Here is a 23759-nt window from a genome sequence, read left to right as displayed (position 1 = left end):
CAGGCCCGGCAGCCTGAGCATGCTCAGAGAGAGGGCTTTAAGCGGCCAGACCGGGCATGCGTGAAGGCCCCCTCCGGGCGGTGGCGCCCTCCCGCATGCGCACGAGCGGGTAGGTGTGCGCAGCGCGCGCGCGGAGGGCGGGGCTTTCCCCTGGCACCCTGCGCCCAGGGCACGTGCGGGCGGCGGAAGGCGGCGGGCGGTCCGCGCAGGCGCGGCCCCGCCCGCGTCAGGCGGCGGCGGCGCCCCCCCGCGGCGCGGCGCGATGGAGCTGGAGGCGGCGCGGCGCGCGGTGCTGGCCGCCGTGCGGGGCACGTGCGCTGCCGACCTGCCCCGCCTGCTGCACTGGATGCGCAACACCAGTAAGCGCGGCCCGGCCCGGCCCGGGCGCTGCGCTCCGGGCGCCGCTGCCGCCGCCCGGCAGCTGGCGGGGCCCCGCGGGCAGGCCCCGATTGCGGGGGGAGGCCCAGTGGCCGTAGCGGGCCTGAGCCGTGTCCCGCCGGGGTGAGCCGCTGCCGGCGCTGCGGCCTGCCTGCCCCGTTCCGTTACGCTGCTGGCACCGAGCGGGCGTCCCCTCCGGTAGCGGGCCGGCGGCCGGCCTGCGGCCGAGGGGGGCGGTGAGGCAGCCGCGGGGGGAGGGAGCGGCGTCCCTCCCCCCGCGGGGCCGCGCGCGAGCCGAGCGCGTGCCCGCATAACGGACGCCGGGCTGAGGGGAGCCGTGCCCGGGCTGGGGCGCTCCCCTCGGCGGGCAGGCGTTCGGTGCTGCTGGTGGCACGAGGCTGACAGGGCCCGCCTAGGCTGGTGCCGGCCGGCAGCCCCCCGCCCCAGGCCGTCCGGTACGGAGCAGCCTGGCGCGCTGCGACCCGGCGCGGCCTGGCCGGGGCGAGGGGGCTGCCCGGGAGCGGGGCCGCCGCCGGGAGCTGGCGGCACAGCCGGCGTGGGCTGCAGTGCTTGGGGAGGCAGGGCAGGCCTGTAGCCGCGGCACAGGCAGCCCGTCTGACGCCGCCCGCCCTCTCCGACTCTGTAAGCAGGGGTTGCTGTGCCCCAAGCTGTCCGTTGGCACCGGCCCGCGTTTCTCAGCCGCCGTAGTCAGCAGGCTGTCGTGTCTGTCAGAAATGGAGTTGATGGCATGCTTAGGGTTGCGAGTGTCGTGGCAGGGGTGCAGGCTCGCGGTTGTTCTGCCGGCTGGCTGCAGAGGCAGGCGCTCCCGGCGGAAGAGCAGGACAGACAGCTGGGGTGGTAACCTCTTAAACTCTCCAGCGTGAAACGTCAGAGGTCATACGGAGGTACTCCGCTCCTGGCATATCTAGAGATTTTTAGACGTTAGTCTTGTCTTGTTCAACTTCACACTTGTTCACAGCAACCTTTCAGAAGCTTGAAAATAGCGGTTTGAGCTAATTTGCAAACACTGCTTTCCCCACTTTATGTCATCTTAACATAGCTTTCTGTTTACTTTCTTGTTTGCGCCTCAGTATAATTTCATCAACATGCTGCAATCAAGCATCTCATGACAGATAAAGAAAGGAAATGCGGGTCAGTGCACAGGCTGCTAATTTGCAACTGAACAAAAAGATGACATGGAAAACCTGAATATAGGCAGTGCCCTAAAGCTGTAGGCACATAGTGCCATGCTGAATAAACTGACTAAATGCTGCTTAGTCTGTGGGTATATTTGCATTTTGCCATGGCAGATATGAGTCTTGAAGGCCCCCCGAATCCTTCAATCCAGTCTCAAGCAGCCTATAGATGTGTGTCCTGTTTATTAGTCATTGCCTGTTGGGACAGTAAACCCACTCCCTTGTGATCATGCGTTGGGTGGGAAAAAATTGTCATATGATACATTATTTCCCCAAGTCATATTCTGTTGTGCTAGGGTTGTTCTTCCTGTTCAGGTCTTCTGTTCCAGCACCTCTGCTTTAGGGTAGAAACATCTTCATCAGCAAACACACGGGGACTGTTGCACAAAGGCCAGCTATGGTGCCTAGAAGTTGCCCAGCTACCCAGGTACTTAGAACTGCAAACTCACCGTTGCCCTGTGGTTTGCAGCTCCCATGGCCACTCGGATGGAGAGAGGCAGGAAAGATCCTTCTCTGGCTGAGCGGGCCCTCTGCTGGCATTCTGGGAAAGGAACCAGCCGGGAACACAGCATTTACCCTCCTTGGTGGGCATGCAGCCCTCCCACCCCAGCGGGTTCTTTCCTAGGAAAGACATTGCCAGATGTTTCAGAGCACCTGCGAGTCAGCCTTCACAATTAGAGCAGAGATGGGACTCCTTAAGACTTGAAGGCTGAAGTGCGATGGGTGTAGTTAGTGTTACTTGTAACTAAACATTTTTATTTTCTTTGTATGTGTATGTACACATATATATACATGTAGATGTCTACACATACGTGCATATAGATATAATGGTAGAGCAATGTGCTATAAGCAATATTTCATCCCTTCCTTTTTGAGTCTTTGTCTGGATGCAGTAGCATGCTCTGCTTGCTAAACAGTGCCTGGGTTACTGTAAATAATCTTGTTAGAAGTGTTTTTCTTCCATCCAATATGCTCTAATTTAAAAATCTAATTGAATTTCATATGCAATCATTCATATTGCTTGTTCGCTTAATGTAAATCATTAGAGCTCTTCTGCGCTATATTAGTTTGTGTGGTGTGCATATATGGCTTTCTCAGCCTACTGACTCCTTTACAAATACAGTAAAGCACATGGGAACTTACTAGTGAAACTTGAAAATGCTAAACTGTTTCAGTTAGGAAACACATACTGTTTTCTCCACTTTGATTCTATGATCGTGCTTTACCTCTTTAAAAATTTAATAGGAATTTTTAGCTAATGGCATAGTTTATGTAGACTTAAAATCCTTTGTCAATTAATAACTTTTAAAATTTTTGTTTTTATGCTACAGCTTCCAAAAATTCTCACAGGTAGTTTCTGTGAAAGACATGTATGCTATGGTTCCTAGCCTTTATTAGATTATGATCTCTCAAATATTTTTTCTGAATTTTAATGATCTAGATCTGTGCCGAGGCCTTTCAGTGAAAGGAAATATATATCCTTGCTTCATATTTACTCTTCATAATTAAGGCACAAGCTAAAGTGTAGATCAGGTTCCAAATTTTGAACTACTTTGTTCTTGGTACATCTGAGCAATGGGTGTCCTTCTATTTTTATATTGTTTGCATCAATGCTGATTGCTGCTGCTTCACTATGTACATCATCTTAAAACTAACACAATTAGTTGTGTAGTTGCCATTCAATGGCTTTTTAGCTCATATGCTGCAGATCAGAGGACAGAGTAGACAGGATATGTAGGACAACCAGGATCAAGCAGCTGAAGTAATGAATATAATTTCATCTCTGTAGTCTCCTTGACAGGCCATCTTCAGAATCTTTTTTGTTTTAGGATTCTTGTAGTCACTATCCATGATATTTTATGGTCTTTGTTTACAGGCTTGTGCTCTGATAATAATTTATACTAATTTCTCTGTCTTTTTCAGAAAAAAATGATCACTGTTAATGTCTTGGCAGGATGCTATTGATTTATTTTCTGAGAAATGAAGTTGCACTTTGGGCATCTGCATCATTGGCATTTCCTTACAGTTTGTGATTGTATTTTGCCAAGTGCTGATGCAGTATAAAGCTATACGTAACCATATTTGTTCCCAGATGTGTCATCTGGGACATGTGTGACTTAGGCTAATTTTATTTCCCAGATTGCCACATTTGTGGAGAAATTTAGACCCTACAGAATTTGGTCTCATGCTACTGCTTGTAGAAGTTAACAATTTCTGAATCTGTTGATTATGATGTTTTAAGTAAAAGTATTACTGTTTGCCCAATTTTTGTGCTATCTTGAGGTGCTGCAGTCTCCCGCTAATGTACATATATGTGTACATGTAGGTATATGGTAGAGGACAGGGAATTAGAAAGCTTTGTGCCTATCTGTAAGAACTTTTCATTGTTATCCAGTTAAGGTATGTTTCATTGCCTCTTTGGGCCACTAACCTTTTCATGTTTTTCTACTCTGCTTTTTCTGAATGGCTGTGTCCTTCTGTTTTCTTTTTCTTCACCCTGAGTGAGTACAGGACTGGAGTAAAAGAGATACCTCTCTCTCTTACTGGTTTTATTTTCCTGCAGCATTGAACAGTAAGTAAGCAGAGGCATTTGTCCAGCAGGTCACATTCCTCTACCCTTTTTGCAGTTTCCCCAGAGCTGCAAATATTTTGGGTGATGTCCCCAACGCAACACTCTTGATGACACTTCTCTTTGTATTGTTTCTCTGAGCTGCTTCTGTGGCTGCATACTGAGAGTAACTTTTACTGTGGGTTTTTTTGCCCACAGAATTGTTGCATTTGAGTAATTATACTGCCCATTGTAACACCTAGATAGTGCTGTAATAATTAATACTGGTTGGACAGAGGATAGTGAGGAGCTGGTACTGAGGTTTCTGCTGCTGTACCCTGAATACAGCTGGGGAATTTGGGATTCTCTCTGTGCAGAGAGAAAACAGTTTTATGGGAGATGCTAAAAAGTTACCAGATCTCTGTACCACACAGAAAGAAAAACCTAGTCTTTGGCAATACTAATGTAGGAAAGAAAAAAAACCTCTGATGAACAAAAGAAAAAAAGTTGTAGGGGTCAGGGGATAATATTCTGAATGAAAAAACTGTAAGCAAACAAGGGTAGGATAAATGGAAACAAAAATGGCATCCTCACAGACAAGTTGTTTTTCTGTAGTGTGTGGGTTTCCCCCCCACCTCCTACTGCCATCCTATGCCTGTTTCTGTCAAGATGTTGAGCTTATAGTTTTACTTCCAGCTGAGGAGGACTGGGCATGATTCCAGTGTTAGCTGTAGTCAGGCTTTTTTCCTCCGTCATGCCTCTCTCTCAAGTAAAGTGTACATGCAGCCTTAGAGTAAAGCCCTGCGTATAGTGGTTGCCCTTTAGGATTAGTGTTGTTGCAAAGACAGCCTTATTTATTAATTTAACTTAGTTGGTGTTTTCTGACTTGCATGCTGTATGCATGGAATGGTGTTGAGAAACTTTTCCATGGAAGAGCCAAATTACTTTATAGTAAAGCAAGTTATCTAAAGTAAAGACTCTTATGTGTGTGGAACTGAGAGGAGTTGAACAAGTTCTCACTTTAATGATTTCTGACTAATCTTCCTTGGTAATTACGGGAATGTAAGTGTATGCAAGATGCTATTCATTTTCTTCTTTGTACAGATCCAGAATAAAATAACCAGTCATGCTTTTTTTTTTCTTTTGGTATTGCGAATTTTAGAAATTCCAAATCTTTACGTATGATGGAAGAAGACATTACTGTTTTAAGGCAGCTGCTTAGCAACACTGCTTTGCTGTTTCACAATCAGCCAGCTCTTCCCACACACTGCAGTGAAATGTACGTCATTTCACGGTGACTTGCATTCCAGCTTTTCTTTTGAGTTAGTCTTAGATCTCAAACAAAATGAAATAATAAGAATTGGAAAGAATAACAGGAACCTTTGGTGTCTTAACTGAACTTTTTTATAATAGGATGATTAATGCTTTAATATCCTTCTGCAATAACCACGTTCCAGAAGTTCTGGCTAAGAAAACTTGGGTGAAGCCCAAGAGCTAATTCAAACCACTTGGGGAAACCCCCTTGAAGATCCCCCCTCAGTTGGGTCCCAGCATTTGATGTATAGCTTCTATATGAATGTGTGCATGGTCATATTCCCTCTCGCTCCTCCATTGCCCAAACTCTTAAGAATCTTCAGTAGCAGGAGAGGTTGCATTTGGTAAGAATGAGTGCTGGAGAAGATAAGCAGTGAAAGCAGAATTGATCAAGCTATCTGTATACGTGAGCAGAGATACAGGAATCAGAGGAAGTAAACACAGGAATCGTAATTTCAAGTTTGAAATTAAAGTCACCAAACCACTCTACTTACTGGCAACTACTGAACACTTTTGCTTGCACTTAAAGCTTTAATGCAGATTACAAAAGCCTATCTCTCAATTCATGTCAGTGAAGCACACATAAGGTGATGAAAAGACGCTTTATGGTCTTTCATGTGCTGTCGCGGAGTCTAAGATATTTAAAAAATATCTTTTTCAGCAGGGCTAAAACTGACTGTTCTAATACTAGCTTTTAAATTTTTTTTTTTCAGTCATGTAAGAGTAAAATAAAGCAATCTTACAAACTTTCTCCATTCTATGCATTTCATCAGAAATATTTAAATATAAAGCTAAGATTTCAGAGTGATTTACTGGTCTGAATTGCTGATTGTTCATACGGTGATGTATTACTCAAAGCAATCATTGAATAATAAACGGCTGCAAATCCTCTGAGTTAAGGATAAACAACATATAATTAAGTACGAATTAATTTTTTTCTTGTGGATTCACTTTTACTGGGAGCAAACCAGCTTTTTAAGAGATTGGCGTAGGATTTAGTATGTGACTTGAAAGTTGAGGGCAGTCAGTGCTGTAAGTTCAGGCTTTTAACAGGCAGTGAGGGAGGAGTATCCAACAAAATTAACTTAATCAGACCATGGTGGACATGCTGCTTTAGTGCGGTGTTCTGCATATGGAGAAGAAACTCTTCCCATCATACTCTTAGGAACAGACCAAGTTTGTCCAGCTCTTTCTATTATGTACTTTATGATCTAGGCATTATTGTGTTCACAGACCTGCTAGGTAAAATTATCAGATGATGATTTTCACAAGACAAGAATAGGAAATAGTATAAGAAAAAACTTGGTTCTTTTACAGGAAATGGTCTTTAATGCTTCCTTTCAGTACTGTTGCCACTGCAGGTAGAACTTAAGTGGAATGAGTCTCTTTAAAAGGATGAAAGCATGGGTTTCTGCAATGTAACAAGTATAGTATGTAATTTTTGTGTGTGTGTGAAAAGGCAATTTAGTACAAAGCTTCATACCCAAATTGGTAGAAATTATTTGTCCAAGTAAAACATCCTTTCAGAAGAGATCAAGATAGCATTGCAGAGTCACATTAACTGGAATGTATTTCTTTGTTAAAATTATGCCATACCAAAAAACTTTTCCACTACTCTGTTGTTTGGTAAACTAAAATGGGATGTTACCTGTAATTTGATGAATCACCAACTTTGGGAATTGGCATGAACTTCCTTTGTTGTGACAAACGATACTGCTGCAAGAGAGGTCTCAAGAATACCAAGTAGTGAGTTGTTAGTCACTGAAACTTAATAATGGTGGGGAAAACTAGTGATTGTAAAATAGGTACGTGACTTACCTTGTTTAAAATTTAACTTTGAAGCTTCTTTCAATTTATGAATGTAAAAGACTTAAAGAACTAATAAAATAAGCTCTGGTTATATTCCTATTGGAAAAAGCTGATTACTTTCTACCAATAGCTAAGTGTGCTTAGGGATAGAAATAGTATTTAGAGTTCCTGAAGAAGTTGGTATACTGAGGTGACAGATTGCTTCTCAAATTGTTCAGCCAAAAAAGGAGATAATAAGTTTTTAGACATGTGGGACTTCCTCCTTGACCTGTTTGTTCAGTATCATTAAAAGACACCGAATGATTAAATTAACCTTGTGTTAAGTAACATGGATGTTAATATTTGCTTTTTACTTCTGGGAGTCTGAATATATATCTAGAAGACCATAAGGTGCTTGCTGTTATGGTTGCCTTTGCTAAGTCCTCTTCTTCCCACGTGACATGTAATCTTCTGTTGTCATTTGGAAATCATACATTGCTTGTCTTCAATCATGTATTTCGCAGTGCCAGGATGTTTAGATGTTGGTATAGCAGTGCTCTCTATCCTGTGTGAGGCTTTGTGATGTTTTCTTAGCTTGTGTTATATTTGCCGTAGAAAAGCTGAGCAGCACCAGGGTGTTAATTAGGCTTTTTGCAATGTGTTAATTAAATTTTATAAATGCATGTTGAGTAGATCCAGTGGAACCGGTTTTTGAAGTAAAATACAAACACTATGCACTCAGACTTCCTCCATAAACAAATGATTGTGATTCATCTTGCAGTATTTCATGAACTGTACGGTTCTTTCCTGGTTAGTTGTCTGTTCAATGAACACAGGGGTTAGGCTTGCACACTCTCCATTTCATATATATAACAGGCACTAAAATGATATCAAAAATAGTTTTCTATTTTTGTTTCTGCTTTGAAGATCCCTTGTAAGGTGATACTGAGATTTTCAAGAGCGAACAATTTGTTAAACACAAGGGTGGAGTTGATAAAACTGTAGCGGCAGAGGCAGAAATGTGTATTTTCATATTTGGCACCTGTGTTCTGTACTTGATGGCAATCTATAAATATTTACATACTGCAAAAGTAAATGAGTTATTGTGGTAGCTGTTGCTGTTTCTTGCTTTGACAGGAATGAGGCGACTCGGCATCTGAGTTCAGTCAGAGTATACATGCAAGCACAGAGCGCTGCACGCGCAGCTTCTGCTGAAGCTGCCATTTTGTCATCTCAGAAGGAGTGTGTTCAAACCTCCTTCTCTTTTTTTGTTCCTGCATGCTTATGCTTTACAGTATTAACTGATAGTTGGGAAGGAGCATTTCCATTAATCATTTATTTTTCAGTATCAGTGTTTCAACAGTTTTTCGTTTGAGCTGCATATGTGTTGTGAGATTTTCTTTAGGGCCTGTTTCATACAGACCATCCACAAGAACTCTTGTGTGTCATACTTTGTTTTGTAAGAAGAGCTCAGAGGGCCCCACGTAAGATGGTCAGTGTTGTGACCAGTATTGTACAAATGGAAATCAAGGCGGGGAAGGGCTATTCTGGGTTTGAGGAAGAGGGGTGTGCTACCTGTCTCCCACTGAAAGTATCCATTTCTCTACTGTAGAGCTGGGACACTGAATAGCCTAGAGAGCTGTCCACTGTTAATGTTGGCCAGAAAAGGTCACCCAGGCCATGAGGGAGCAGATCCTATTGATGCACCAGCTCTGGGAGAAAGGGAGCTGAAGTTCTGCATTTGCTGTGTGATGTGGCTGGCCTGGTGGTCTATGAACACTTCCTGCATTTCATTAGACGCTATATATGAATCTGATACTCTTAACAGGCAGTATAACAGCTGGATGAGCTCTCTTGCATAGTAATAGTATTGTTTTAAAGCATGTGCCAGATGTAGGGGCTTATTGCCCACAGGCACTGGTCTGTACAGCTGCTAATATCAGCTTTCTACTCTCTCGTTCTGTCTGTAGCACAATTTTTCTCCTTCTTGCTTCCTCAGATGTTGTCCACCTCAGCAAACTCTGGCTCCTTTGCACTCTGAGAGGCTGTCATGGTGCTGACGGTCCCACTTAAGCAAGAGTTAAATCTGTCCACCTTCCCTTACCATAATCTCTGGGTTTACTTCTGTGCTGTGTCACATCCATAGAAATTTTCCCTAGCTGATCAGAAAAATCACTCACTGCTTCTGGGATGCTCATAAGAAACCTGCAAGTTGTTGGATAGACCGTGAGGTTAACAGGAGATGGGTGCTCATTAGAGGTTTCAAATTAAAATGCTGACAAGCTGGAGCTGCTGCATTGCACCTGTTTTGTTGTTTGTGCTGCTGCTGTTGCAGCTGCTGCCTCTGTCCCTCCTGTGTTCCTCAGTGCAAAGTCTGCATCTCTTCAGGAGCCGAGGTTCTGGAGAACTTAACTGTGAGCTCTTTGGAACAGCAAATTGTCTTTCTGTCATATAACAACTACCAATGGTATTGTGCCCATCAGGGCCTCAGAGCGTTACTGCTACCCATTTAATAAATAATAAACCAATGATGATGACAAACAGATGATTTACAGTTTCTGCTGCTTACTATGGGGGATTCAGTATTATCTGTTGGAGTCAGTCTTGGGATGTGTTGAAAGAACATTTACATTTATCCTCTAAGAAGAGAGTGTTTTGCACTAGTGAATGAGGGTTTCTTTAATCATATTATTCTCACTACAGTGCTTAAGCAAAAAGCATTTCAGAAGCATTTCATAGCTAGAAGTTTAGCTGGTCTCTGTTTCTTATACTAGCCTTATAATTTCTCACTGTTCCTAGCATTGCCTGTGTTCCACGGGAAAGATTAAGTATATTAGCACAGAGAAACTTGTAGCATGTTTTATAGATTTATTTTGAACCTGCTTGCCATTAATCTTGTCTATACTGATGTTCTCACCTGGGACAGCAATGCTAACAAATATTAACTTTTTTTAAACACCTCTAAAAGCTGTCAGATCTTCTTTTGGTGAGTGATATACATATATGTAAAAATCACACTCCCTGCCCAACATGGTGGCAGTCTAAATAGAACAAGAAACAAACCAGAAGGGGTGGAGAAGAAAGAACAAACATGTCTGGTTTTAGACAAGAATCAATAGATGGGTTTGGTATATTTTTCAGGATTAGGTTTGTGTTTGCTTCTTGTTGTGTGTTTTTTCTTTCTTTTACAGGTATGTAGTTTTGACCTGAGATGTGCCTTTGTTTAGAATCAATTCAGTGCCCTCAGAGCGGTGAGATGTCCAGACAAAAAGGAATTTCATCCAGTCCTCCTTTTGAGGAAAACGTAACAGAAAAGGAACAGAGTACAGCCACACAGCAGATCTCATGCTGAATGTCAGTTAGGAACATCATGCTCTGGGAAGAGGGCTAACATGAAACTAGGGTGTGTAAGCAGTATGTTGGCTGCAAGATGTGAAAAGTCTGGTTAGTGCAAATAAACCTTTAGCTGCAGTAATGTGTCTAGTTCTCAGTGCTGCAGGTCATAAAGGATGAGAGAGTGCAGAAGATCCAAAGGGGAGTGATGAGAATGATCAGACTCTAGAAAGAATGCAGGAAAGGGCTGGATAAGTGGATCTTGTTTCTCCTAGAAAAGAAGACCGATGGGACACATGATAAGTCTTCAAAGAAGTAAAAAGTTGCTATATACAGGAGAGGAACAAACTTTTCTATTTCCGTTGTGAGTGGGACAGAGTACTGAGTTTAAATTGTGGCAGAGGAAATCTAGATCGGTTATTAAGAAGAGTATTCCTTTCTAATAGTAAGTCTAGTCAAGCACTGGAATAGATTGCTAAGGGAGGTTGTGGAGTCTCCAGCATTAACAATCTTTTTTAAAATAATAGTTTGGAGAAGTAGTGACACTTACTATTGATTCAGCCTTGGAAGAAGAAAGGATTGGTGATTTCCCAAGGTTCCTGCTCGATCTTTTTTCTAGATGTCTTACAAAAAAAAAAAAAGGTGTTAAAGTAATGCAGGGATATCCTGGAAAAATAGCAAGAATTTACAGTGTAGCTTTGCAAAAATGTACTGCTTTACATCTATTCCTATTTTCTTTCACATTTGAAATATTTTGATAGTTTAAGTTGTGTAAAATGTGTTGTGAGTTGAACTGTTGAACTGTGCATTATCCCTGATTTTTTTGTAACCACTTTATTAGAAAGATGGTATGTATAAAAAGAAACTTGTATTAAAAAAAAGCCTGCTTTCAGGCAACTATGAGTTTTGTAATTTCTCCAATAGTTCAAAAACATCTTTGATGTTTTTATATCTTAAGCTGAAACAGCATCACTTTGGTGGCAGCCCAGACCATCATATGTGAGTTATAAGTTTATAAATATGAAAATAATTTGAGATTTCAAAAAAGCACTACGTTTATTTTAAGTGGCAAAGTTATTACAATCCAAATCTGTCATTGGCTGGAAAAGCTAACAAAGGCTGAAAAATGCATTTCCAATAAAAACCCTATCCATCTGGTTTTGTTTATATCTTGCAACTGTATTGTACTGGTCATCACTTAGTCCACATGATCTACGTATGATTGTTCAGGGTTTGTTTTTTTTTTTTTCTTGATTTATAGATGACTTTGATGAGCTTGTGGTGAGTAACGATGATGTTGTGCTCAAAAATATCGCTGAAGATTTGCGGAACCATTTACCCATCGAGGCAATGTTTAATTCAGAACATCAAGCTATTCAGAAAGTAAGCTAATTGTTATGGTCTCCTTTTGCTGAACCACATAATTTATTTGGGGACCATGCTGATTTCAGTTTTAGTAGTAGTATTTCATAATAGAGAATGAGCACTGAATTGAGGTATAGGTACTCTCAGTTTGGTTCTCAGGTCTGTTGCTGCATGATTGTGTGACCCCAAGAAAGTTGCTTCATAGTTCTTAATACTTTGATCATAAGTTATTTGGCATAGCTTTCATTCTGTGTGGTATGGCACCTGTCACAGTGATTCTTTAATGCTAGCTCCATAATAGACTCTAACAGCCCCCTTAAAGAAAACAGAAGTACAGGGCCAGTGTTTTGCTGTTGCCATAATGTGGGCAGCCCAGAAATGTTTTCCAGCTCCTTTCAGATTCTGATGGCTCAGAAGGAGGTGGGCTGTGAGTCCTGTGGGAGGGGAGAACACCTTTTCTACTTCAGCTGTCAGTATAGGTGGAAAGTTAACGCATTTCCCAGAAAAATGGTGTGTGGCTCTTAAACGGGAAAAGTGGATTGGCCACATGCAGCAAGCCTGGGAGAGGGAGGAAAGAGGAGTAGGAGGATGAAGATTATACCCCTTGAAATGATGAGAAGGCAAGCATCCCAACTGGTATGCTTTTGATTGAAAATGACACCCGTGTTAATCAGGGGTGTTTCTAGATTGAGGCATAAGGCATGAAGATGAAAATATTCAGACAGTTGAAGTTGAGAAGCAAAATTGCCCTTTCTCCTAAATTTAAGTTACATTCTCCTCATTAAAGTGGAAGAGAAAAAGCTTTCTTTACCCTGTACCTCCTCTACAGCCAAGCAAGCACTAAGGAGACAAAATTCACAGCAGGTCTCGTACTCAGCTATTGAAACCAGCTTGCTTTCCTTTGTTGACTTCCTCTTACTGGTTATTTCAGTGGAATTTGATGATCCAGTTTACATGCAGCATTTCTGTGGTTTAATTTTGATTTGTAACTTTTCAGTAGGGAAAAACTTGGATCTCAGGGATTTTGGGAAAGGTAGGATGGTGGGAGAATTAACTGTGTAACAGTGTAAGTGAAATTAAGAGACTTGGTTCTGCCTTTCTTAAGTTTTGTTCCTCTTCTCAGATACACCAGCATCCACTGCCCATGATTCATGTTGATGCGTTCCTTTATGATGATGATTTTGTTGATTCATTGTGTGAGGAGGGGAAAATGAGTAGGAGCTACTGCACAGAGTGTGGCTCATACAAGACTGCATCTTTAGGTAAGTGCTCTTTTGGGAACACGAAAAACAAATTCAGTTTAAATAAACTGGTTTGTGCAGTGACTCAGCTGGACAACACAACAACATCCAGCTGATGGAGGACTTTGTCCAGACTGGTGCAGTACATAGGCCAGAATTATTTCCCATAACCAATGGAAGGAGACTCCTACACACGTAAGTTGAATTAATTTGCAGTGTATGAGTGACACTAGTTGCCCACAAAAACTGGGCAGGGAAGAGGCAGGGCTATGTACCACTGAAGAGGAAGATGCAAGAGGAAGACAATACTGTAGGAGTCCATGCATTAGCCTTGGTCTCCTCTCACATGCTGAAAAGCGGTAGAAAGCACCATCTGTCTTAAAGCTTGTGTGTGGTGTGGTACAGATCAGTGCTGTCGCCAGTATAACACAGGCATTGAAGGGGGAATGGTTTATATGGAGAACATTCCATTCCTTAAAACCTTGGGAGTTGAAATTCAAGCTATTAATATGTCTGCCCATAAAAAGGTTTGCATTAATTGTGTTGAGCCTTAGGTACCATGTTTCCTTTTTCACTTAATTCCAAGTTACTTTGTTTTGTATTCTTTAATATATGTCACTGTGCAGAAAAAGGTAATTCAGTTTCATGAAGGATTTCAAAATTCCCCATGTAAGGGAAGGAATCCCCAGACTCAGGAGAGACTACTGGCCAGGCTACCTCCGATCTGCAAACCCTGGTTTTCCGGGGTCCCCAACACTAGTTCAGGCAGGAAGCCATACAGGTTTTCAGTGATGATAACTCTTCAGATTAATATTTCATTGGTTAATAACACAGTAGTTAGTACTGCCCACCCAACACCTTTGTTCTGTTCTTATTTCCCAGAGTTTATTTCGCATTCCTTTTCCCTCATGGAACTGAAGTTTCTTTATCAACATGTACTGCCTGACCTGACAGGAAAGGTAGTGGTTGACGTTGGCTCCAGGCTTGGTGCAGTGCTATTTGCGGTAACTTTCAGCACAGGAATTCATATTTTATTACTGTGACAAATATTTTCCCTCTTCTCTGACTGCCTACTCTCGTTACTCCATCTTGGACGGGTCATTCTGAGAGGCACCTCTGATCTGACTCTGAACAGTATAAGGTGCTGTTTACTAGCGATTTCAGTTCTTGTTCTGTTCCTCACAAGAGGGAATACAAATGATCTTGCTTATGGAGAGGAAAAGTCTGTTGTCCAACAGAATAGCATATTGCTGTCACACATGCTGCTCTTTTGCTAGTTCCTGCTCCTTCTCTCCTTCGTAAGTAAGTTTGTCCTCTATGTCTTGACCATGTCTATATATAGATCACTTATGGTAAATTCCTTTATGAAACTGACAAACTGTTAAATTATACAAAGGAAGACTTTGATATGAATTTGTCTCCAAAAACATATTGTCCTGCTCTGTGTTTTAAAATGCACATAAAATACTTCATCGAGAAACTTGAGTGCAATTTTGATTGCTTTTGGCATGGCTGGTGCAACATATGGCCAACAGCAATGCAAAACACACATTACAACTTTCTTACAAAAGTCAATGGCTGTTTAGGGCTCAATCTTGGAAACGCTTGAGCATGTAATTTTACTCATCTGAATAATCTAATTTTGGGACTACTCAAATGAGGAAAGTTACTCCCATTCGTAAATATTTGCAGCATTGGGTCCTTAAATGGTAACACTTTTGCTAGCCTGAATTTGTTTTAAAGTACTTAAATGTTTGTATTGTTATAGTGGAAGATAGTCTCAAGATAAAGCAGGGGAAACATTTTAAAAAAGGAGTTCTCCTTTTTAATCATGTTCTTGGCTTGTATTGGAGGAGGCGTGACTTCACCTTCACAGGTTGCTTTTCTACTGAGTTGAATAGTTTCAGAAAACTTCAATATTTAGATTGTAGTACATAGATACCTCAGATAATCTGTATCTTTAGCATTATTTGTTTGCCTTTGCCATTGTTGGCAAAGTGTAATTATGGTGTTCAGTGGCGACAATGGCACTTAAAGCAATATCTTCATTAGGGCCCTGTAGGCTAAGTATTTGTACTTTTTTTTTCCTAACATCTCCAACAACTTTCCAAACTCTCAGTCCAAAACTGAACCATTATTTTGGGCTTATTATAAAGGGATAATTTATCTTTTTTTGTATGTACCTGTATGAAGCACCCGAAAGTGGCAGTAATACAATACTTAGAGGTGCTAACAAAGACTCTGTACCAAAATATCCCATTATATTACTGGTACGTTGTCCTCCATTTTCACTCACTTTGACTATGTGTATGTCTCATGGTTGTTTTTTTTTCTCTTGCTATTTTCTTCTTCCATTCTTCCAAGAAACAAAAATGTGGAAAAATTTCACACTATTTTTGTAACTTGGTTTGTACTGGTTTTTTCCTTCTTTGACCATTTTCCATCTGTGTTGCAACTGAAGTGAAGTTGGAGCTTTCCTTTTCTTTTTATTATTTTGGCGTGTCATTTTGGACCTCTTATTAAAATTTGCGAGATGTAAGAGGGAATTGCCAAATCAGGGGCTTAGCTCTGAAAAATGTCACGTCCACTGAAAGACATTTCTCAACTTGCTGTTTTAAAATGCTTTCTTAATCTTAACCTGTGTTTTATTTTTTCCATTTTAATTGAAATTTTTGAACTTGTTTTAAAGTCATCACAGTTACTAAATTTCTTTTTCCTAATGTAGGGTTATCTTTATAGCTCAGCTTCCCAACTGTATGGAGTAGAAATGAATGCAGACTTTTGCCAGTTGCAAGAAATGATGATTACAAAATACCAGTTCATTGACAGAATAAAGGTAACTAAATATATGATTTAGTGTATATATTTTTAACCACTGTGTACTAGGTATCCTGTTTATGTGAGTGGCTGGTAAATCAGCATTCTGAGAAGAAGTTGTTGCCTTTGCTTGTTTTGGTCCTAAACAAAGGCTTTGCATCAGGAAAAAAAAAATCTCAGAGAGGAAGAGGGAAAGTATCAAAATATGATAACATATGTTGAATCGGTTAGCCTTTTTCCTGAATGGACTTACCTACTGGCTCACGTGAAACAGATATACCTTAGCTGTTTCTCCTAGTGAAATCAATGACATTATTGCCACTAACTTCCATGAAACTGAGTGTATAAAGAGTTTCTGTCATGAATAACAAAACTAAATGTCTGTGTTTCATTAATGTTAGCAGAAAGGTGTTTGTAGGATTTGCAAATTTGCATCTAAGAACACCTAAAGGGCTTATGGCTATTGGTATTTCCTTTCTTGGAATGTCAGTGCATATGTACCTTCCACAAACAAAATTAATTTCAAACAATGTGATATCATTATGGGAACCATTTCTCTAGTCCCATTATGGAAATAACTACTACTATTTTAATGAAAAAAATTTTTTTTTTCTTTTCTGGGGAATACCAGTTATTTTGTTACCAGCAAAAGTTGGTAAGTAGAATATGATGGGTAGAATACTGACTTTAATCCTGTGTTGTATGCATGTGCTCTTGAATGGAGTCACACAAACGGCTGGGTGTAGTAATTTCTTGGGAATTAAAGCAACCAGTTTTAAACTGGAAAGAAATAATAAACATAAAATATTTAACACAGGGCAAGCAGTATCACTGGGTTGCCCAATTCAATCCCAGTTGCTGCCAGTTTATCCATAACCTTTGGTTTTTGCATATGTTTTGTGTTCATAACACCTTATTGTGATGAGACTGAAAGTGCAGTTAGGAACTCTGTGAAGTTAATTCAGTGGAGCTGGAGATCTATATGCATGCTTTTCAGCCTTGTATATTCTTTATTATAAGCCTTTTTGTTTTTCCTTCACAGCTTGTAATTCTGCTGAAGTATTCATTTCAGAGCATAAAGATAAGAAAATAATACGTTTTCAAAGCAGTGCCTGAGGATTTAGCTATTTGAGTCTCATTAGATGCTAATTTAGTCATGTGACTCCTGTTATCACACTGCTTTGAACATTGCAATCTTAGATTTTTATTTCACCCTCAAATGAATCCTCTCTAGAGATACATACCAGCCTGAAAAATAGTCAGAATCCAGTTGCTGATAATAATTTATGACACAAATTTGAAAAACTTTTAAGAGACCCTTCTTAAATAATGGATGTTTTTTCAGGATATTCTGAATTTTTATTAGAGTATGTTCCCAAAGGGCAGGCTGGAATGATATCTTTAGTGGCTAAATCTCTCAGTGAACCTTGTGTTTCTTTGGTCAACATTTGGTTTGTTAAAGTACATAGAAAGTTGCTCAGCATCTTTTGCCATTTGAGCAAACACTTAGATGCTGGGAGGAAAGTAAACAGTTCAACAGATCTTAGGAAACCTGAGACCTCAATTCAGAAATTGCCTGTAATCATGAAAGGCTTGGTGTGTATTCCATTGGGCAACAGGGCTGTTTTAAAATCAGTTGCTGCCCCTTCTGTTGTGCCAGCACACAGCCAAGCAGGTCAGGGAACTGGTCCAGCTCAAAAAGAACCCAGCAAAAAAGTGGTGTTTTGGCTGGAGCAATACCTGGGTCTGGCTCATGGTGCAGCCACCCATGCTTACGTGGTCCCACATTCCCCAATAGGAATGAGGATGTGTTTGGGGAGAATGGGGTACTTAGGTCACTTTAGTCAGCACGGTCACCTACTCTGTAAATGCAGACTAATTTTAAGTTAAGGTTTAAGTGTTATTCAAGTCACGGAAACATCAACACATGCTCAAAGTTTCCCAGTAGTTTAAGCATCTTTCTGAATTGAGGCTTAAAATATTAGGACTGCCATTAGTAGGGCATTAAGAAAGTTTAGTGCTAATCATGACTTCTTGTGCTGCAAGAAGTCCACTGGTGGAACAGTCCACCAGTCACTTGTGTTTGGATTAAAGGACTGCTGCTCAGGTTTTTTGTACAGAAATTCTGTGGATTTGTTGTTTTTTCCCCTTGAAAATAAGAGAGTGAAGTAAAATGTCTCCTTAGCCTCAGACATAGTGATCGAAATCCACTTACAGTCTAGGTAAATCTGGGTTCCGATACATGAGTCCTCGCAGATCTAGCTGAGGCATGTTTTGCCCCTAGTTGTCTGTCCTGCCCCACTGCAGAAGGCTGTTGCTTGTGTAACAGGGCAGCAGTCAAGCCTGTATCCATAATATCTCTACCACCCCAGTTTATGGTCTTTCATTTTAATCTGCAGTTAGCAGTGGCTTTATGCAGAGAACATGAGTTGACAACCAGGACCTACTGTATTTAGGACTGCTGATGGTGGCCTGACTGGTCTGTCTGCTTTCTCTGCTGCCTGAATGCTTGAACTTCTTCTTAATCAGCTCCTGTACTGCTACAGTTTATGGTGCACTGTTTTAAGATAAATTATTGCCAATCTTAATTGTCCTAAAAAGCTCTTAACTTTCATGAACTAGTGGATAAATAGTTCAGATGTCCACACACAGAGGTGAAAGTAGAAATTTGACCAGCCATTCTGACGACTAAGCTGTCCCTATTTCTCAATGAGATAGGGCCTTCAAACACTAACCTGCTAGTTCTGGGTAAGGTACAGGAACACAGTTGCTTCCTTTCCACTCACTACAGGCAGTGGTGAACAACTTGGCATGTGTTTAAGGAGATAAAACTGTTTGTTAGAGTCGGAGCACTAGCAGAGAACCCATGGAATATAGCTCTCAAAGATGAAATGCTGTGATGCCTAATTTTTTATGAATGGTAGAGTTTTGTTTCTGTTATTACTGATGTTGAAATATTTGGCTATAATTGCAGTTGCTATAATGCATTCTGGTAGCGTGAACTGGAGTCATAAACTGTGGCAACTCATCATCTCTTCCGCAGTTGAACCTTTACATGTTGCAGGGGTGGTAGTATCTGTTTCCTCTGTCAATCAGAACAGCATGCTTTGTGTGCTTGTTATGAGGAGGAATACATAATTTACCCTTCCAACAAGTATTGATATATTAAGTGGGCAAAATGTTTTTCAACAGATAAGTGTTTTTAATCTTCTATACAAACATTCAGCTTTCCTGTCAGAATTAAGAATTCCTTTTTACATCTGTCCAATATTGGAAGGATTTGACAAAATGTGAAATGTTGAATCCATCAGGTTAGTATATTCCCAGCACAACCTAGTAATAGGTCAGACAGGACGGAAAATGAGATTTTCAGATTTTCTGTCCATTTTCAAGGTATAGGGATGCACTTTCAAAAAAATTTGTAGAATGCAAGTAATATTCAGATTGGCTTTCTCTTCCTTATCCCTTCAAAAGATGTTCCAATTTATGTTTCTCCTCAGATTTAGGATGTGATATATTTCTCCATGTTTAAGAAGAAATCAAACACATCTTGTCAGAGTGTTAATGAGCATCCATATTCTCCTGTCACTATAATCTCACCTGTTTGAAAATGACATGATGTGCTAATAACCTTTTTGGTAGGTGAAGGTAGAAGAAATCAAACCAGCTCCTGTGCTGTCTGGAGAGGCAGTTGTTTAGTAGGTAAAGCACTTGCTGTCCTCCAGTGCCACTGAGCATCCTGCCTTTCCAGCATTCCCAGTCCCAATATATGTCGTGAGAATTCAGCTGTCAAACCTGGGTCTGTAGTGTCTTTTATAGCTATAATCCTTTAGTAACCCACTGAGCCTGTGAGGTGCCTTCTAATATCTTCAAAAAAGCTTTAGCTAGCTTATCTCCTTTCCAGAAATCAGTGAGCATTTGTGATAAAATATAGGTAAGTGAAATGTAACAGCCATCACATACATCATCTCCTCTTTTATGGCACACAGTGTTCTAGACCAAAAATCAGATGTAGTTTATTTCACATAACGTAATGATTTGAGTATTTTAATTAGAAGAGATAAATCTGATTTTTAAAGCTTATTCTGGTTATTTACTTCAGTGTTACCTACCATGAAGCCAGTGAAATACCCATTTTTGTGACTGGTTCAAAATGGTGGTAGGAGGTGCTGTATTAGGTTGACAGGCTTCATAGCTACTTCAAGGCTGTATTTGTCTCTTAAATTAATTTATGCCTTGTGAATTTTTTCTCCTTCAGGTGGTTCATGCAGACATCTGTACTCAGGCTTCACTTCTTCAGAAGGCTGATGTTGTTGTAATGAATAATGTCTTTGAATATTTTCTTGACAGACAGGAACAGGCCAGGTAAGCTATGTGTCCAAACAAGTAATCTATTTCTTTGGCAATGTGTGTGTAACCTTATGAGTTATGGAAAACCTTAAGGTTGTGCTTTTTGAAGTCACATACATAAATTACAGAAGGAAATTGTTTTAAACTGCCTACGCTTAATTGTTATACTTAACTGCTAAGGTGTTATGGCAGTTGTTTGTTGTTAAACCCACGAAACACTGCTGCTTTGTTTACCCAAACCTTGCCCTGAATCCTTGCACTGATCTGTTAAAATAGTATCTTGCTGCTAAAGGATCTGAAATTACTATATCAGCATAAAGCTTAATCTTCAGAAAGAAGACAGGTCACTGACTTGTGGATGTCACAGCTTTAATATAGATGCACTGCAAAACATGGTTATTAATGATATTTCTAATATATCTTCATAAGGATGTGGTAGCAAACAAACACGTGGCTAAGGTTCTTCTCTTTCGGGTACAAGACACTCACAGATGAGCTTTTGCTAATCCAGCAGTATCAGTTTAAAACATAAATAACTTTACTGTCCAAAGTTACTGTGCCTTTAGAATGGGCAGTCAAAAAGAAGGGGTGCCTGTGTCTCCACCATCCCAGCCAACAGTCTGACATTCGCTAACAGTTTCAGCTAAGGCTTGTCCTGCTGCCTTTGATACCAGGCAGTAATGTCAACCAGAGAGGCACAGAGTGGATGGGTGAAGGGTAGTGGGTGTTTCAAATTGTGAGGAGATTTGTTTCCAGGCACATGACTGAGGATTCATTTGATTCTTCAAGAACTCAGGGGTAGTGGTTTAATGTTGCAGTAGTATCATGAAGACAAATGACATATGAAGAATGCTGGAAATTAAATTCTTTTTAGTCTGAATTGCCGTGCTGTGATAAATGATCTGACTTGCAAAATCAGAAAAAAAGAATGCTGGGGGCTATATTTAAATACTCTAATTGCTAATGTCTTAAGATAAGTATTTTGTCACGACTGCAAAGTATGTATGTAAAGAGCAGCTTGTTGCTAAGCTTAATAAAACAGTGTGCTCAGAGACTGGATTTTCTTCAAAACCAAAAGTTTAAAGGAACCAAATGTCGATGTTTAATCCTAGTCCAAAGTGAAGGTGCTGACAGTAAAAAATGACATGCGTGTATGTATCAGAGTTAAAAAGTTACAAAATCTAACATTGTAAGACCATATATTCCCTCTGTTTTTAATACGAAGCTTGATTTTGTTCGCACAAAGATATTTGCTTAGATATTAATAGTGACTGATAAGCGTGTGTAGCAAGTCTTTAAGCTTAGTCTACCTCTGGCCACTAAACTGTAAAAGTGTTAGATTCATTTTATATCAAATGTGGGGGTTTTTCCTAAAACTGCTGACCTACTTTTAAATATATTTCAGAGCTTGGGAATTTATTGCTTGTAACGTAAGGAAAAGAGGGTCCTTATTAGTGACAGTTCCAAGCCTTAAAGAATCACTCTCAAAGCTCCAGGTAAGTTCCCTCTGCCAGTTTTAGCCAACACATGTTGTCATTTTCTATGAAAATGGCAGTTCTGTATTTGAGGTTAGCTGCTTGCCAGTATTGCTGTGAGGAAGGATAGGTAATTTTGTGCGTAGATTAAAAGATATAGGACTCTGGATTCTATTTCCGGGTTGACCACCAACACATATTCTTGTACTTTGATTGTCCCCACCTGCAAAATGGAAATCTCAGCCTATATCAATAGGCTGCATGAATCACTGTATTATCATGTGTATTATTAACAATACCTTAGCTGTGAGGTTAAAAAAAAAACCACAAAATGTTAGCAAAGCCATATTATGATGTAAGTTTTGTGATATCCACTTCCATCAGACTTCTTCCAGGTGTAGGGGTAGAACCTCAGAAGTACAGATGTATTTATAAACTTCTAGAGGCAAAACCTTGAAATGTTTTCTCTATTTAGCTCTATATTTGCACGTTGCCTTGAAACATGACAAACTATTTTGTTAAGCCAGTGGGAGAAAGGGACGTATTAAAGAAGGACCATCCCTGAGGATACTCTGTCTTCTAACCTGCCGTCAGCATAGAAAATGACTCATAATATGCCAGTATGAGCTGTTAGAAGTACAGATTAGGGAGAGATGTGGTCTCCCAACTAGCCAAGTGATTACCATCAGGCGTCTTGGATCAGTGACATAGCTTTAAATTGCAGTTGGAAACAAACACGATGACAGTGCAACTTTCAAAGATGTTGAACTTGAACTGTGCTGCTGGTGCTGTTCCCTGAGTAGTAACCACTTCCGATGGACCAACCTCTGCTCATTCTGCCACAGGTCATTGGTAGATTACAGTTGTTATGTGTATGATACCTAGACAAATTATGTGGGCTGGCTTTAGTTAGGAAACAAAATGCTGATCATACATGACAAGGTTATTTATGAAGTGGCTTGCTCGCCACAGTAGTCTGCTTTAGAGAAATTGAATCACTTGTTGCCTGTATGCTGATGGGTGGAAAAGATCTTCAGCCCCAGGAGCAGCAATGGTGTCATTTGACCTTTTCTTGGAGCAGGCAATAGTTACACAGCAGCTGAGAAGCCCTTCGTAGCTTTAATACAATACTCCCTGGGTGTAAAACAAGAAAGTACCTGTGATTCTTCCATGGTACAGTTAGCTGTTCCCTTAACACTTCTGTCAGAATGTTGCCTTCTGATCAGGATGCTTGAGGCTTATACAAATGCATATACAGAAGCAGTTGTAACATGCTAGCAAAATATCTAGAATATTTTTAAATTTTTTTGAGGTAATTTTAAAAAGTTATCTTTATTCTCTCCTATTTAAGTTAAATGGCATTTCTGGAAATGAATTTATCATTGCTGCATAATTTGGAATGACTAATCTCTCTTATTATGTCTTGCCTTCTCAATGTTGTACTGACCTTGAAACTCCTGCTATGTTTCTTAACATCGTGTTAATTTAAGGATCTGTTTTCATTGTTTCAGACAGATATACAGCTCAGCCAATGGGTTGAAGAGATGCAGCTAAACTATGATGTGTATATGGAAAAGGATGTTGACAGAGAAGCGCTTGAACAAATACATTTATACAAGATTCTCTAGTACCTGGAAAAATTTACTAGTATCCCTGTAATATCATATATTTTGGATCTAAAATGAATTTGGATTGATTTGCGTGAATAAATCAGGTCAAAATTCTTATTGTGATTAATCTGAGTCATATCTGTGGTTTGTAATGAAAAAGAGTCTTTTGAAACAGCTTTTCTTATGGAGGCATTCTGTCCCAACAGAGTATATTGACTTTTAACTAGGAGATATCCTTATAGTTTAATTTTTGCAGAAATGTTAGAAAGAGTGGCTACATACTTTAAAAAAAAATACTTAAAAAAATACTTTTAAAAAAAAATTTTGTGCACTGCTAATGCTTG

General features: G+C 40.3%; 1 protein-coding gene across 1 annotated transcript; it reads left to right on the top strand.

Moving 5' to 3' along the window:
- The first annotated feature begins 199 nt into the window (after positions 1 to 199).
- LOC142410490 (uncharacterized) lies at positions 200 to 23530 on the top strand. The gene is made up of 8 exons (XM_075503149.1): positions 200 to 359; positions 11819 to 11940; positions 13046 to 13184; positions 14046 to 14167; positions 15889 to 15999; positions 20239 to 20345; positions 21736 to 21826; positions 23317 to 23530. Exons 1-8 carry the CDS (start codon positions 263 to 265, stop codon positions 23431 to 23433), a joined length of 906 nt encoding a protein of 301 aa, XP_075359264.1. The 5' UTR covers positions 200 to 262; the 3' UTR covers positions 23434 to 23530.
- The last annotated feature ends 229 nt before the right edge of the window (positions 23531 to 23759 follow it).

The sequence above is a fragment of the Mycteria americana genome, chromosome 5, assembly GCF_035582795.1.
Source record: "Mycteria americana isolate JAX WOST 10 ecotype Jacksonville Zoo and Gardens chromosome 5, USCA_MyAme_1.0, whole genome shotgun sequence".
Classification (NCBI taxonomy): Eukaryota; Metazoa; Chordata; class Aves; order Ciconiiformes; family Ciconiidae; genus Mycteria; species Mycteria americana.
Note: the sequence above shows the minus strand (reverse complement) of the source record. Positions and strands in the feature narration are given on the sequence as shown.